Source organism: Lissotriton vulgaris, chromosome 1_2 (genome assembly GCF_964263255.1).
Source record: "Lissotriton vulgaris chromosome 1_2, aLisVul1.2, whole genome shotgun sequence".
In the NCBI taxonomy this organism is placed as follows: Eukaryota; Metazoa; Chordata; class Amphibia; order Caudata; family Salamandridae; genus Lissotriton; species Lissotriton vulgaris.
The window spans coordinates 295486263-295498957 of record NC_141686.1 but is presented as its reverse complement, the minus strand read 5'-3'; the positions used below and the strand labels follow the sequence as shown (position 1 = coordinate 295498957).

Here is a 12695-nt window from a genome sequence, read left to right as displayed (position 1 = left end):
CATCGACGAAGATACTGTCGACCAAGGACTCATCGACGAAGACATTGTCGACCAAAGCCTCGTCGACGAAGACTCCGTCTACAGAGGTTCTACCGGCGTCGACTACCGTTACGTCGACGGTTGTTTCGTCGACTACCTCGTCGACAATGACTTATCCAAAACTATCTTCATCGACGACCAAGTCAGTATCGTCGACGTTAACGACGACTGTGGCACCACTTTCCTTTGCCTCGCTGCCGTTAGTGCCTTTAAAGACTTCAGAATCTTCTCATCGTCGCAATAAGGCTCCATGCCACCAGATCTCTGATCCAGAGCTGCAACCACCTTCTCCAATGTTTGCCACTACCTCTGAGCTTCGTACTGATTCAGAACAAGAAGGGGATACGTTTGGAGCGGCACAAAGTCTCTCTGACTTAATAATTAAATGTCAGGACTCTGATCCTGACGAAGGTGACGGTGATCAACAGTCTCAATCTGAGGAACAGCTGGTCCAAGTCCCTATGGCTACCATTCCTTTAACTCTAATCTCAAATGTCCAGCAAATGCTGGATGATTACAACCGCCGTTTCCCATCAATGCCACAGAGTACACGGGCACCTTCTCCGGCTCCCGTAGCACTGCCTCCACCTTCTCTGCCGCCTGTGTTACCACCTACAACTTCGTCTCAGGTTCAGACGTCTATTAGAATCCAGACAACGGTTTATCCGCAGGATGCGGATGATGAGGCGGTCTTAGAGCGTGAGGACGGAGAGGTCCCAGACAATTCGGATAATGGCACAGGCGACCAGGATATGGCGGAATGGGACGATTATCTGGCACAGACGCCCTCGCCTCAGCCAGGGAACTCTGGAGATTCCCCTCCGGTAGATATCGCCGGTTTCAATCTTTTAATGGATAAAGCAGCTCTGCGTTTCAAATTAGCAAGATCACAACGTGAGGAGGACTGTTTCCTTTATGATTTTTAAAGATAAACCTTATAAGCAGACCCACACAATTCCTATCATCGATTTTGTGTGGAAGGAAGGAATTAAACTCATGACTGCTCCAAACTCCTTACCTGCTCAGATACCGCGCCTTGAGAAAAAATACAAGGCCCCAACTGGCTCTCCGGCTTGCCTGCTTTCCCACCCCAAGCCGGACTCGGCAGTGACTCAGGCCGCACAGCGTCTAGCCCGGAACCCAGCGGCTCCAATCACAGCCTCTCCAGATAGAGGGTCGACGCCTGGATGTTATTGGCCGCTAGTTTTCAACTATGGCTTCCACATCTGTCCGGGCAGTCAATGCCTTAGCCATCTTGGGACGTTATGACAGACAAATGTGGTCAGACATTTCAGATTTGATGGAACTCATACCTGATGCTTCCAAGGCTGACGCTCAACAGATTCTTTGCGATGGTCAGAGAACGTCAGAAGAAATAATAGACTGCGAAGTCGATATTGCTAACACAGGTTTCAGTCTGCTTGCAAGTGCGGCTGCACTCCGACGACAGGGTTGGTTAAAATCCACATCCTTCCGGCAGGAAGTCCAATCCAAATTACTGGATATGCCCTATGATGGAGAATCGCTATTCGGATCCCATATCGATGACGCCCTGGAATCCATCAAGAAAGACACCGATACGGCAAAGTCTTTGGGCACGTTACAATTCCGGAAGCAGTCCTTTCGAGGTGCGCGTGGACGCGGCATTTCTTCCAACGTTCGAGGTGGGCAGCAATACCGCTCATACAATCAGAGCGGCCAACGTTGCACGCCCAATCAGCAATCTCGTCAGCAGCCCTCCAGGCCCTACAGAGGAAAGTCCTCTTACCGTGGATCCAACTCTAAGCGCCAATGACTTTTCTCACCCTCAAAGTGTTGGAGGTCGAATCTCTTTTATTCTCAGTAGTCCTTGATCACCTCGGACCGCTGGGTTTTGGACATTGTACGACGGGGTCATGCCATAGAGTTTGTAGAGATTCCTCCTTGTACTCCACCTCGTGGACCGCCTCCTCCACACCTCGAGGAGCTTTACCATCAGGTCCGTCTTCTTGTGTTAAAAGGTGCAGTTGAAGTGGTCCCGAAACATCAAAGAGGAGAGGGGTTTTACTCTCGATTCTTCCTCATACTCAAGAAGACCGGAGATTGGCGACACATTCTGGATTTGAGGGCTCTAAACGACTTCCTAAAGTCCCAATCGTTTCACATGCTGACGTTACTGGAAATCCTGCGTCTTCTATCCAGCGAGGATTTCATGACCACCATAGACCTTCAAGACGCATACTTTCATGTCCCAATTATTCACCAACATCGCCAGTACCTGCGTTTCAAGGTGGGGCCAATGCATTTTCAGTTCAAAGTTCTGCCCTTCGGGCTGCGATCAGCTCCTCGTGTGTTCACGAAGGTACTGGCCCCTGTGGTGGCTCACTTGCGTCTACAAGGCGATCAAATCTTTCCATATTTGGACGATTGCCTTCTCAAGTCTCAATCCCACCATCAGCTATGTCAGGACACTCGCCTTGGCCAGCAGGTGTTTCAGTCTCTGGGGTTGACCATCAACGTCAAAGTCACAGTTTGCGCCTCTGCAAACCAGATCCTTCTTGGGAGCGATCCTAGACACGAAGTTCTCAAAAGCGTTCGTCTCGAACGAACGACGTCAGAAAATCCTTTGTCTGGTCTCCCTCATTCGAAGAAAACAGTCCGTTTCTGTTCGAACTTTAAAATCATTCTTGGGAATGGCTTCATCTTGTATCGCACTGATCCCAAATTGCAGGTTGCGTGCCCGTCCCATTCAGGAAGAACTGGACTTACAGTGGCGTCAGGTCTCCGGGTCCTTTAACGACCTTGTTGCAGTCACAACCCGCATGAGAAAGAGCTTGCTTTGGTGGGCACAACCTACAAACCTGGAAATGAGAACGTCCTTTCTCGTTCACACACCAGATCTCACGCTGACGACGGACGCCTCCCTGGAGGGGTGGGGCGCTTATCTCCAAGGCCTATCCATCAAGGGCAAGTGGACTGCGCCCCAACGCAAGTGGAATATCAACAGGCTGGAGTTGATGGCGATCTTCCTAGCGCTCAAGTCATTCCTACCTGTAGTTCACGGAGAGTCCGTGCTAATCCAAACGGACAATGCACTACTTGAACAAACAGGGAGTAACCAAGTCTCCTCATCTGTCTCACTTGGCCCAGTCGATCTGGGATTGGGCTCTCTGCCACCAAATCACCTTGACAGCCGTCCACCTTCCGGGCGTGTCCAACATCTTGGCGGACTCTCTGAGCAGGTCCACTTCCTCAACACATGAATGGGAACTGCACCAGCCGACTCTGGATCTTGTTTTTCGCCAGTGGGGTCATCCAGATCTAGACCTCTTTGCAACACCGGAGAATCGAAAATGCCCGTCTTATGCAAGTTGGCATCCCCACCCCAGGTCATGCGGGAATGCCCTTTTGATAGACTGGTGCGATCTATTCGCTTACGCTTTTCCGCTGATTCCACTAGTACCGCGGGTGCTGTGGAAGATGCGGAGACATACTGCCACATCCTGTTGATTGCACCTCGTTGGCCCAGACAGGCATGGTTTTCGGAACTGCTTCTGTTGTCCCAGTGCGAGCCCATTCCTCTGCGTCCTCGTCCAGACATCCTATCAATGGACAGGGGCCTAGTGTGCCATCCGGACCCGTCCACGCTGCAATTGTGGGCATGGAACCTGAGCACCTTGAATTCGCAGATTTGAACTTCTCTCAGGAATGCAGAGACATCCTGGCTCAGGCTAGGGCTCCGTCTACCATCAAAACTTATAAACTCAAGTGGAAGAGATTCTGCCATTGGTGTGTTGCAGCCAATGTCCATCCCATCCATTCCACTCCAGAGCAGCAACTTCCATTCTTCTTAAGCCTCGCTCAGTCAGGACTCTCTCATTCTACCCTGAGAGTTTTCTTAGCTGCAATATCTCGTTTCCGACACAATGGCTCTTCTTCCCTCTGTTCGTCAAGAATCATAAGTCAATTCTTCAAAGGGCTCTTCCGCAAGTTCCCACCTGTTCGGCGCCCTCCTCCATCTAGGCACCTCAATGTTGTACTATCCCAACTTATGAAGTCACCATTTGAACCTATCCATAAAACGGATATCAAATTCCTCACCTGGAAGGTTGCGCTACTTTTGGCTTTGACCTCATCTCGTCGCATGAGCGACCTTCACGCTTTCACTATCAAGCTGCCTTATCTTCAGTTCAGGCCTAATGGAGTGGCGCTCCGCACCAACCCCTCTTTCCTACCTAAAGTACCTACGGACGTTCATTAGAATGAGACTGTGTTCCTGAACTTTCTTTCCGGACCCAAAGTCTCCGGCGGACCAGCGCTTGCATTCTTTGGACATCAAACGATGCCTTAAATTTTACATTGCCAGAACTGCCTCCTTTCGCAAGTCCGACCAGATGTTCATTGCCTATGGACGACTGCGTAAGGGACATCCAGTTTCAAAGCCAACAATTGCTCGGTGGCTTTCCTCAGCCATTGCCTTCTGCCACCAACAAGCTGGTAAACCATTGCAGTCTTCAGTGAGGGCTCATTCTACGAGGGCGATGTCTTCATCCACCGCCTTGTTTGCTGGTGTGCCTCTTCATCAGATTTGCTGTTCAGCGACATGGTCCAGCAGGCACACTTTCACCAAGCATTACTGTTTGGATGCCATCAATGAAGCGGATACCGCAGTGGGGCAGGCAGTGCTTCGCCATCTTTTTCAATAAGGTGAGCCTCTGTTCTCCCCTCCTTGATGTTTTACTGTGATTACTATGATGTTACTTGACTGTATTATTTCTAGTACTGTCTTGGTTTTTTCCATATATGTGCCTAGCAATCTCAGTTCTCGGAGGTTACTGCTTTCTATTCTGTTCAAGCATGTGAATCTATGAAAGACACCCCTAATACTGGAGAAGAACAATTGTTACTTACCTGTAAACAGGTGCTTCTCCAGTATTGGTGTCTTTCATAGATTCACATGCGACCCACCCTCCTCCCATCAGAGGCTGTCTTCTCATACACTCTTGGTTACTTGTGCTACGAAAATCTGAGGGCTTGAGCTTCTGAGGAGAAGGTTCTAGAGGGTGCTGGCGCCTGATTGGCTGTAATTTGACTAACATAATGACACTGATGTGTTGCAAATAGTTTTTCTCTTTACCATGCATTCCTATGTAGGAATCGTTTTTTGAGGTTTCTATTATGTTTTCCTCTTCTTTATTATGTATTATGGGTACATGTATATTTATATATATTTAGCATTATTGCTATTTTATTTACCGTGGGACTCTCACTTCGACGACTGGGAATATTCAAGCATGTGAATCTATGAAAGACACCAATACTGGAGAACCACCTGTTTACAGGTAAGTAACAATTGTTCATAAGCCTGCCCTGGACAACCCTAGGTACGTGGGAGGACAAGTCTGAATGCAGAACCTCTTTGGTTCTGCATTCAGGCTGGAAAAGAGCTTGTGCCCAGGCAGCTGGGACATACCCCTCCTCCAGATATGGAGAGCAAAAAGATTGATACAGCAGAGAAGCATGTAGCTTTGGGGGTCAGCCACCCAGTGTAATATTCCCAACTCAGTTTGACTGCTTTTTCACTACAATAGTTACCAGTGGGAGAACCGAACTTTCACTTTTTTCCGTGAGAAAATGTATCTTCAGTGCTACCATACAGAGTGCCATAATTCAGCTGACTGGCATTTTACTCTGCCACCATGCATGGCTTAATGTCTGACACATGCCCAAGGGTGCCTTTCTCAAGTAGCAGGCAATAGCAAATTTAAAGGCTGCAGCTCCTCTCCATTGAAGGGATTCCTGCAACAACAGAATTAAGTGTCTTTCCAGATGACTGGCACCTATCTTGTCTATCTAATTTTTACTTAAATGTTTCTTGCATAGTCTTCACGTATCTTAATATCAATACATCCTACTCTCTGCATTGTTGCATCTAGCCATGGGTCCACTGAAATGGACTGTTCACTCACGGACCTGTACAACTCTGATGGGCAAGCCCTTTAAACTATTGATCATGCAACTGTTTCCAGTTGCAACCCTTGTTATTTTATTTTCCCACTTTAAGAGACTGGAAGCCTTCTCCTTAAATGTTTTTTGAAGACTAAGTGTACAGATGTGGCTGTGGTAACTAACATGCATTTGGTGTCTCATAGTGTTCTCCATTACCTTGCAGGCCTGAAAGACCTCATGCTGGCTGGCTGTTCTTGGTCTGCCATCTCTGCTCTCAGCACTTCTAGTTGCCCCCTTCTCAGGACACTTGATCTGCGGTGGGCACCAGGCATCAAAGACACCCAGATCAGGGACCTGTTAACACCGCCTTCTGAAAAGCCAGGTAGGTGACCTTTTGTTTACTTTTTTCCCCTGTCATGGTTTTAGGCTTGTCCCTCTAGCTAGAGTTTAAGTGGCTTCCAGTGAACACCAGAGTAATCGCCAAATGGGAAAAGATCACAGATACTGCACTGCTGTTTTTGATCCCTGTGCTCCTTGTTGTACAGGCAATATAATTATATTGCAGCTCAAAAGCATTTTTGGCACATGCTGTCATTTGTCCTGAAGCTAAGCACCTCATGTTTATACAAGAAAAAATCTTAAACACCTTCTCTGAATGTTTCTTGCCGACTTCAGTCCGACTCATTAGTTTCGAAGTAGTTAAATTTGTAGAGCAAAAGTACAGCAGTATTTTATTCCTGCAGTTAGCCAAACATGCAAAAAACGTTTTGCAGCATGAACATTTCTGGATTCACGTGATGTGCATTATTCCACCATTCTGGATCCAGAATTGCCTATTGTTTTTTTGGGCATCATACTTTTTTTTTTGTGATCTCAGACTTATGCCCCAAAAACCTCCCTGTATGGGATGGGGTCGGAGAATGCACCTAGACACAAGAGGTGCATGGGTTCCTTTATAGAGTCTTTCGTCTACTGGCGCATCCAGTGTCTAAATGCAAACCGTAAGAAAATTGAACAATTATGTTGGGACCTGAGCAATAAACGTTCCAACTTTATTGATGTCTGTCTTGCATGCCTTCCTGTTTGTATTTCAGTTAATCCCAACAAGAATGAGATGCGTTAGCTGTTAAATACAGAACGTACGTATTAAGCTAAGCTAAGCTAATCTGCTCTACTCCAAGAGTGTGTGATAACAGGGAATTGACCAACTTGTCATGTCCAGGAAGTCATGAAAACCCCCAAGTAAGGGTAAATCAGAATCATTGTGTTTGGCTGATATTTTATATCACATTTGGTGTTCTTGTGCCGTGTACACATGCCATTATTGGGTAGCCCACCAAGTGGGGTTTTCAGTATTCATTAATGTGTGTAGACACATTTCTAATGCCTCTGTAAATTTTAAGTCATACTTTCATTATATTTACATTATAGATAATGCATTTCTCATAAAAATGAGGTACGAGAGCCTTTGCAGATTACTTGGGTATCCCCCAAGCCATGGAGAAGACCAATGACCCAATTGGTCACTATAAATGGTAGAAACCGGTAGGCAAAATCAAACTGTATGTGTGAAATAAACATCTACTTTCTAATTTTAAACTGTCAAGGGAACCCTAGTAATAGAAATCCTTCTGGTATTCCCAAAGACATTTTAGACGCCAGGATCCTTGCTTTTTATCCAGAATAAAATTGCATTGAACTCCCACCAATGGCTTAGCCTATCTTAAGTTGTATTCACTACCTGGATAAGGCACCAATGACTAAGCATGCATCAGAGAATAGTGGGTGAGGTACGTTCTCCCATTATCTTTAGGGACTTTTGATGTACCAGTAGACCATGGAGTGAGTTTCTGTAAAGGGACCCATACACCTGATGTGACTGTTAAAGTTAGGGAAATCATGCATAGGCTACTTTCTCTCCTTCTCCTTTATGGGTTAGAGTTGGGGAATGCACAAAAAGGAGTCTGAGGCTCATATAGATGTGTAGCACACTCCTTTTAGGTATGGTATAAGGTGCCACCCCCGGTTCGTGCAAAGGGCAGCATAAGGTCTGTAATCTGTTTGCCAAAAGACAACCGCTCCGAAGGTTGTGAGTTGTGTCCGGAGTTCCTTCCCAAGACCTTGAAACTCAGAGAGGAAAAGGCAAAGGTGGGCACACCACGCCATGATGCAGTCATCAGAAACACTCCAGATCTGGCACTGATCAGTGACTAAGATAACACTGAAGAAACAAAGGTGACGGGGGGGGGGTTATAAAGATCTGACACAGATAAGTAGATGTCGAACACGAAAAGGAGTTTGCGAAGAAGATAGTGAGAAGGCAAGCACCACAAGCTGCTGGTACCACAAGGCCGTAGCAGTACAAAGTTGAAATCTTCAGACTCCAGGGTATCCTCATTGACACCTCTGATGCTAAAATTCACTGTGACTAAAGGGAAGTTGAAACACAAAGAACCCCACAGGTCAAAGCCAAAAGACACCATTGGTGGTAATTCCATAGGTTTTGGCTCAACCCTAGTGAGTTAGGAGTGAAGGGAAACTCCTAAACCAAAGAGAAAGGAGTACTCCGTGCTGAGTAATGAGCACTCTACGGTTAAAGGAAGAAACGCTAGCTTTAGGCCAACATGACAGTGCTGATCGAGAAGAAAAAACGTTTGCAGCATAAATATTTTATGGATTCATATGCTGTGCATTATTCCACCATCTCGTGGTTGGGCATGGAATTCTAGCTGTTCCATTTTGTTCCTCTTTGATCGTGTGAAGAGTTTGGTTCTCTGTGTCCTCAGAAGCCTGCCCCTGCAGTCCTTTTGTGTGGTTGCAATTTTAAGAATCTTTTGTCCACCATCTAGAAGCAGAGCAAGGACACTGAAGACCATAGAGGGAAAATTTCGTTTTTTTATCACAAACATTAAAAATCCTGAAGGAAATTAAATTTAGAGCACAGATGTCAAGAAAGGAAGATTACCACTGAAGAAAACTGAGGTTTTTTTCAAGTGCTTACATTGAGTGCATGTATCTGTGAATATACGTCTGGGATGGACCATACCCTCTTTATTCTGCTTGAGGCGCCACCATATGTACACAAGTATTTCTACGAGGATTGCAGCCGTTGCCTACCTAAAGTCAATGGTTCCAAGTGGCTGCGACGTGTGTGCAGAGTTACAACACAAGACCCTGAAGACGAGTGAGAAACTGAAGTTGGCTCTTTTAGCCATGATGCTGTATAAAAAAAAATCATTGAAGGAAATCAGCCAGCAGCGAAAAGAGCCCAGAAGAAACTGAAGTAGCGCAGAGTTCTGATGCTAAAGAGGTCATCTAAACGAATGGAGAAGTTGAAGAAGTTGCCAAAGGACAAATAGTAGAAGCACCAGGTAACTTGGGTGAAGTGCATAGCATTCAGACTCAAAATAAAAAGGTTGCTTTGACACCAAAAGCCATGAGAGTAAGCATAAACAAAAGGAACCCTACAAGTCGAGGTCAAAAGGCACAGTTGATGGTAAACCCTCAGAACTGGCTTTGACTCTTGAAAGGTGATTGAGGTCACAGAAGGGGAAAGGCCTAGAAAAAAGGGAGCCTTGGCGCTGAAGCGGAAAAGTTTGACGTCAAAAGAAATGGAGGCTTGAAGCTGAAATGGAGTCCTTCGTAAAGAGGAAAGAGTTAGTTTTCCTCAAGGGTTTCCTCATCCCACTCTTGCCTCTGAGAGAACAGGAAAAAAAGCAAGATGACACTGGAGCCTCCAACAACACTTAATTCCCAGGTGGAAGAAGTGCAATTATTCTGTGAGGAGAGAGACCTATTGAAAGGTCTGTTTGACCGGGGATTTCTCCAGGACCTAGACGCAACTGAACAGTGGTGGGAGGACATAGAGACCGACCGCTCTGAAATAGTGGACACCTATCCTTCCAGACCATCACCCTCTGATGAAATTGCTGTCTACAATGCCTTGGTTAAAAGGACAGCAGTTATATGGGATGCAACTGAAGGAGAAACAGTCATGCTTTCTCCTAGAGACCCTTCTACCAGCACCGAGGAGCCAATTCCGGCCGATGTTAATACAGTGTCTCTGACAGTTATGAGAACCCTATAGGTAACCAGCAAAACTGTAATTCCTAGGATGAAAAAAGTACAAGCCCTCCTCAAAAGACGTGGCTTATATAAAGGCAGTGTGACAGACCCAATATTTTTGTCACCACAGAGATGGGGCCAATGTCCCCACTGCATAAGGCTCTCCACCGGACAAGAGTGAAAAGATGGAAATTGTAGGGTAAATATTTTTAGGTCTTAAGCCACCTAGTGGCGCATTGCTAACTCAATTGTGTTAGTTAATCCGTACGACCACTGTAAGAACTGGGGTCACCAGGTGAAGCATGTCAAACTTTGGGCCAAAGGACCAATCAAACAACCCAAAATAGTGCTACCCTTTTGGGACAACTAGTCCCCCAACGCGGGGTTGAATCTTTAATAGGTTCAGGCCCCAAATTCGTCTCTCAGGGCTCTGGCCCGGTTACGGTGCTTGAATGGACCAATTAGGGCCAACGGGGCCCAACAACAGTGTTCCCCAGGGGAGGGGCTGACTCTGGGCCTCCTGTGACCTTCCGCCCTACTCCCCGGGGGTTTACCTCGGTTCTTCGGCCCTTCCAGGGCCCTTGCGGCGTTGTCAGGTGATGCAGGCAGGCTCGTGCTCCTTCTGGAGCCCTCCGCCGCGTTTGGCAGTGCGGGGCTGTGAGAAGTTGGGCTGATATTCAGTGTTCACTATTCTAGTGATCACTATGTATCAGTCCAAACAACCCTTATGGTGATTGGTTGTAAGTCAACCGATAGACCAGCTATCCTAGTAGCATGGACAAGAGCAGTCTTCGGGCTAAACTCTAGAGGGCGTGTTAAGCCAGCTGTTATACCATCACATATACCCCTTGAACACCCAGTGAAAGGACACCACACAAGTGTTATGAAAATAAACAGTGTATTTATTTAGATCACAACAGCCCTGTTCTCTTTATGAGGACAGGGTACTAAGCACACAACTTTACGAAAATACTTTAAGTTGCACAATTTACACAAATGCCCGCGGGGCACGAAAAACCATATACTATGTGGAATGCGAAATTACTAGCAGGTAAGTACTGGACTAATAGGCTTTGGAATCGCTAGGACTACGTTACTGAACCTTCAGATTACTAGTAGGAGGCCTAGGGGACTCGGGTGCAGAGTGTGCACTCTCACGCGGGATGCGGGACAAAGTCTATGGAGGCTAGTAAAAGCAAAGTTGGTGTTCTCGGGCGAACCCGATAAGTTAGGTTGAAAACGAAAGTGGATCTGGACCCTTGGATAGTGAGGCTATGCTGGGGCACCGAAATGCCGAAGTTACCTAGCCCAGGGACTGCGGCTGCATAGGTCTGAAAAGACGTCGGGAATCCTCGTTGACGAACCAGGAACCTGAAAGAAGGAGTTGCTGGCAGGCGACCAGTGAAGATTGTTCGGTGGATCCAAGCCTGGATCGAAGATGGAAGACACCTGTAAGCAGAGGGGACCAAGTCCTGAATCACTAGCCAGTGATCAGATGGGCACCAGGATGGCACCGAAAGGTAGTCACCTCGACCAGGTGAGTGGGCGACGCTGGGCTCTGCAGTCTCACGGACCAGGAGATGTTGTCGGCGACCAGGATGGAGGTGCGAGCTGTCCCACGATGGTTGATGCTGTCGACGTCGCTGGACCCAGGATTGGGGCAACAAGTCTTGGCAAATTCAAGCCCACGCGGTGGACCTAAAATGGCGTCTGGAGTGGACCAGGAGGGTCCGGGGTGCTCCTCTTTTGGAAGGGAGCAAGGGCCAGTCTGGAGCAACCAGACCAGCAGTGTTGTTGTCGTCGGTCGTCGTCGGGAAGGCCACAAGCCAGCGGGCTAGTAGCCAGACAACGCGGTGAGCAGCCAAAAAGCAGAAGGGCCCCACGCAGATCTTGTGGATGCTGGGGGGCTGGTCTTCGGTGCTGGAGCTGCTCAGGGTCGGGGCTTCTCGGACCCCAAAGCACTCACCAGAGGATCCCTCGGCGGTCGTGCTGGATAGAAGTCGTGCAGTTCCGAAGATGGCCGGTCCCTCGAGGTCTCGTCGCACCTACGGTTCTCAGCTTAGCTGTAGAGGTAGGTAGAGGTCAGAGGTGCCAGTGAAGCCGGGTTCCGTCGAGCTGGTCAGTCGGATTCCGGAGGAAGGACGTGCAGCAAACCGCAGAGTTCTTAGATGGTGCCTGCGGATGCAGGGTGACTACTCCTTAGCCACAAGGGAGAAATCTTGAGAAGAAGTCGAGAGTTCCTTTCGTAGAAAGTAGTTTCTTGATTCAAAGATGATCTAATTTGGAAGGGTCCCCGCTCCTGCCTTTATCCTAAAGAAAGGGGTGGGTACGCGACTAGGTCCTGCCCTAGGGGTGGGACCAGGAAGGGGGGTGATTACACCCCTCTCCCATGCCGGACTTTCCCCAGCTCAGGGGCTGGTGTGCCCCTGGAACTGGTTCTAGCCGGCAGATGCGTAGTGAGCACCGGGGTGCCACTTGCAGTCACCTTCCTGTAAAGCCCTGCCTACCCAGGATACACAAAACCCTGTCTGGGATGGTGCTAGCACCGCCCCTGACAGGAAACCCTTTGTCCAAGCTCCCCTCGCTGGAAGGACTCCCAGCTGCAGGGGGTCAGACTCGTGTCTGTGGTGGCAGCATCCATTTTGTGATGCTGAGGCTCGAGT

At 47.8% G+C, this 12695-nt stretch overlaps 1 protein-coding gene across 3 annotated transcripts in view; it reads left to right on the top strand.

Moving 5' to 3' along the window:
* The window catches only part of KDM2A (lysine demethylase 2A), a 939997-nt gene that overhangs the window by 821575 nt on the left and 105727 nt on the right, over positions 1-12695 (top strand). For all 3 annotated transcript variants that reach the window (XM_086953271.1, XM_086953272.1, XM_086953273.1), the window contains one exon: positions 6191-6349. In XM_086953271.1, the coding sequence (XP_086809397.1) occupies positions 6191-6349 (159 nt within the window). The remainder of the gene's footprint in view (positions 1-6190; positions 6350-12695) is intronic.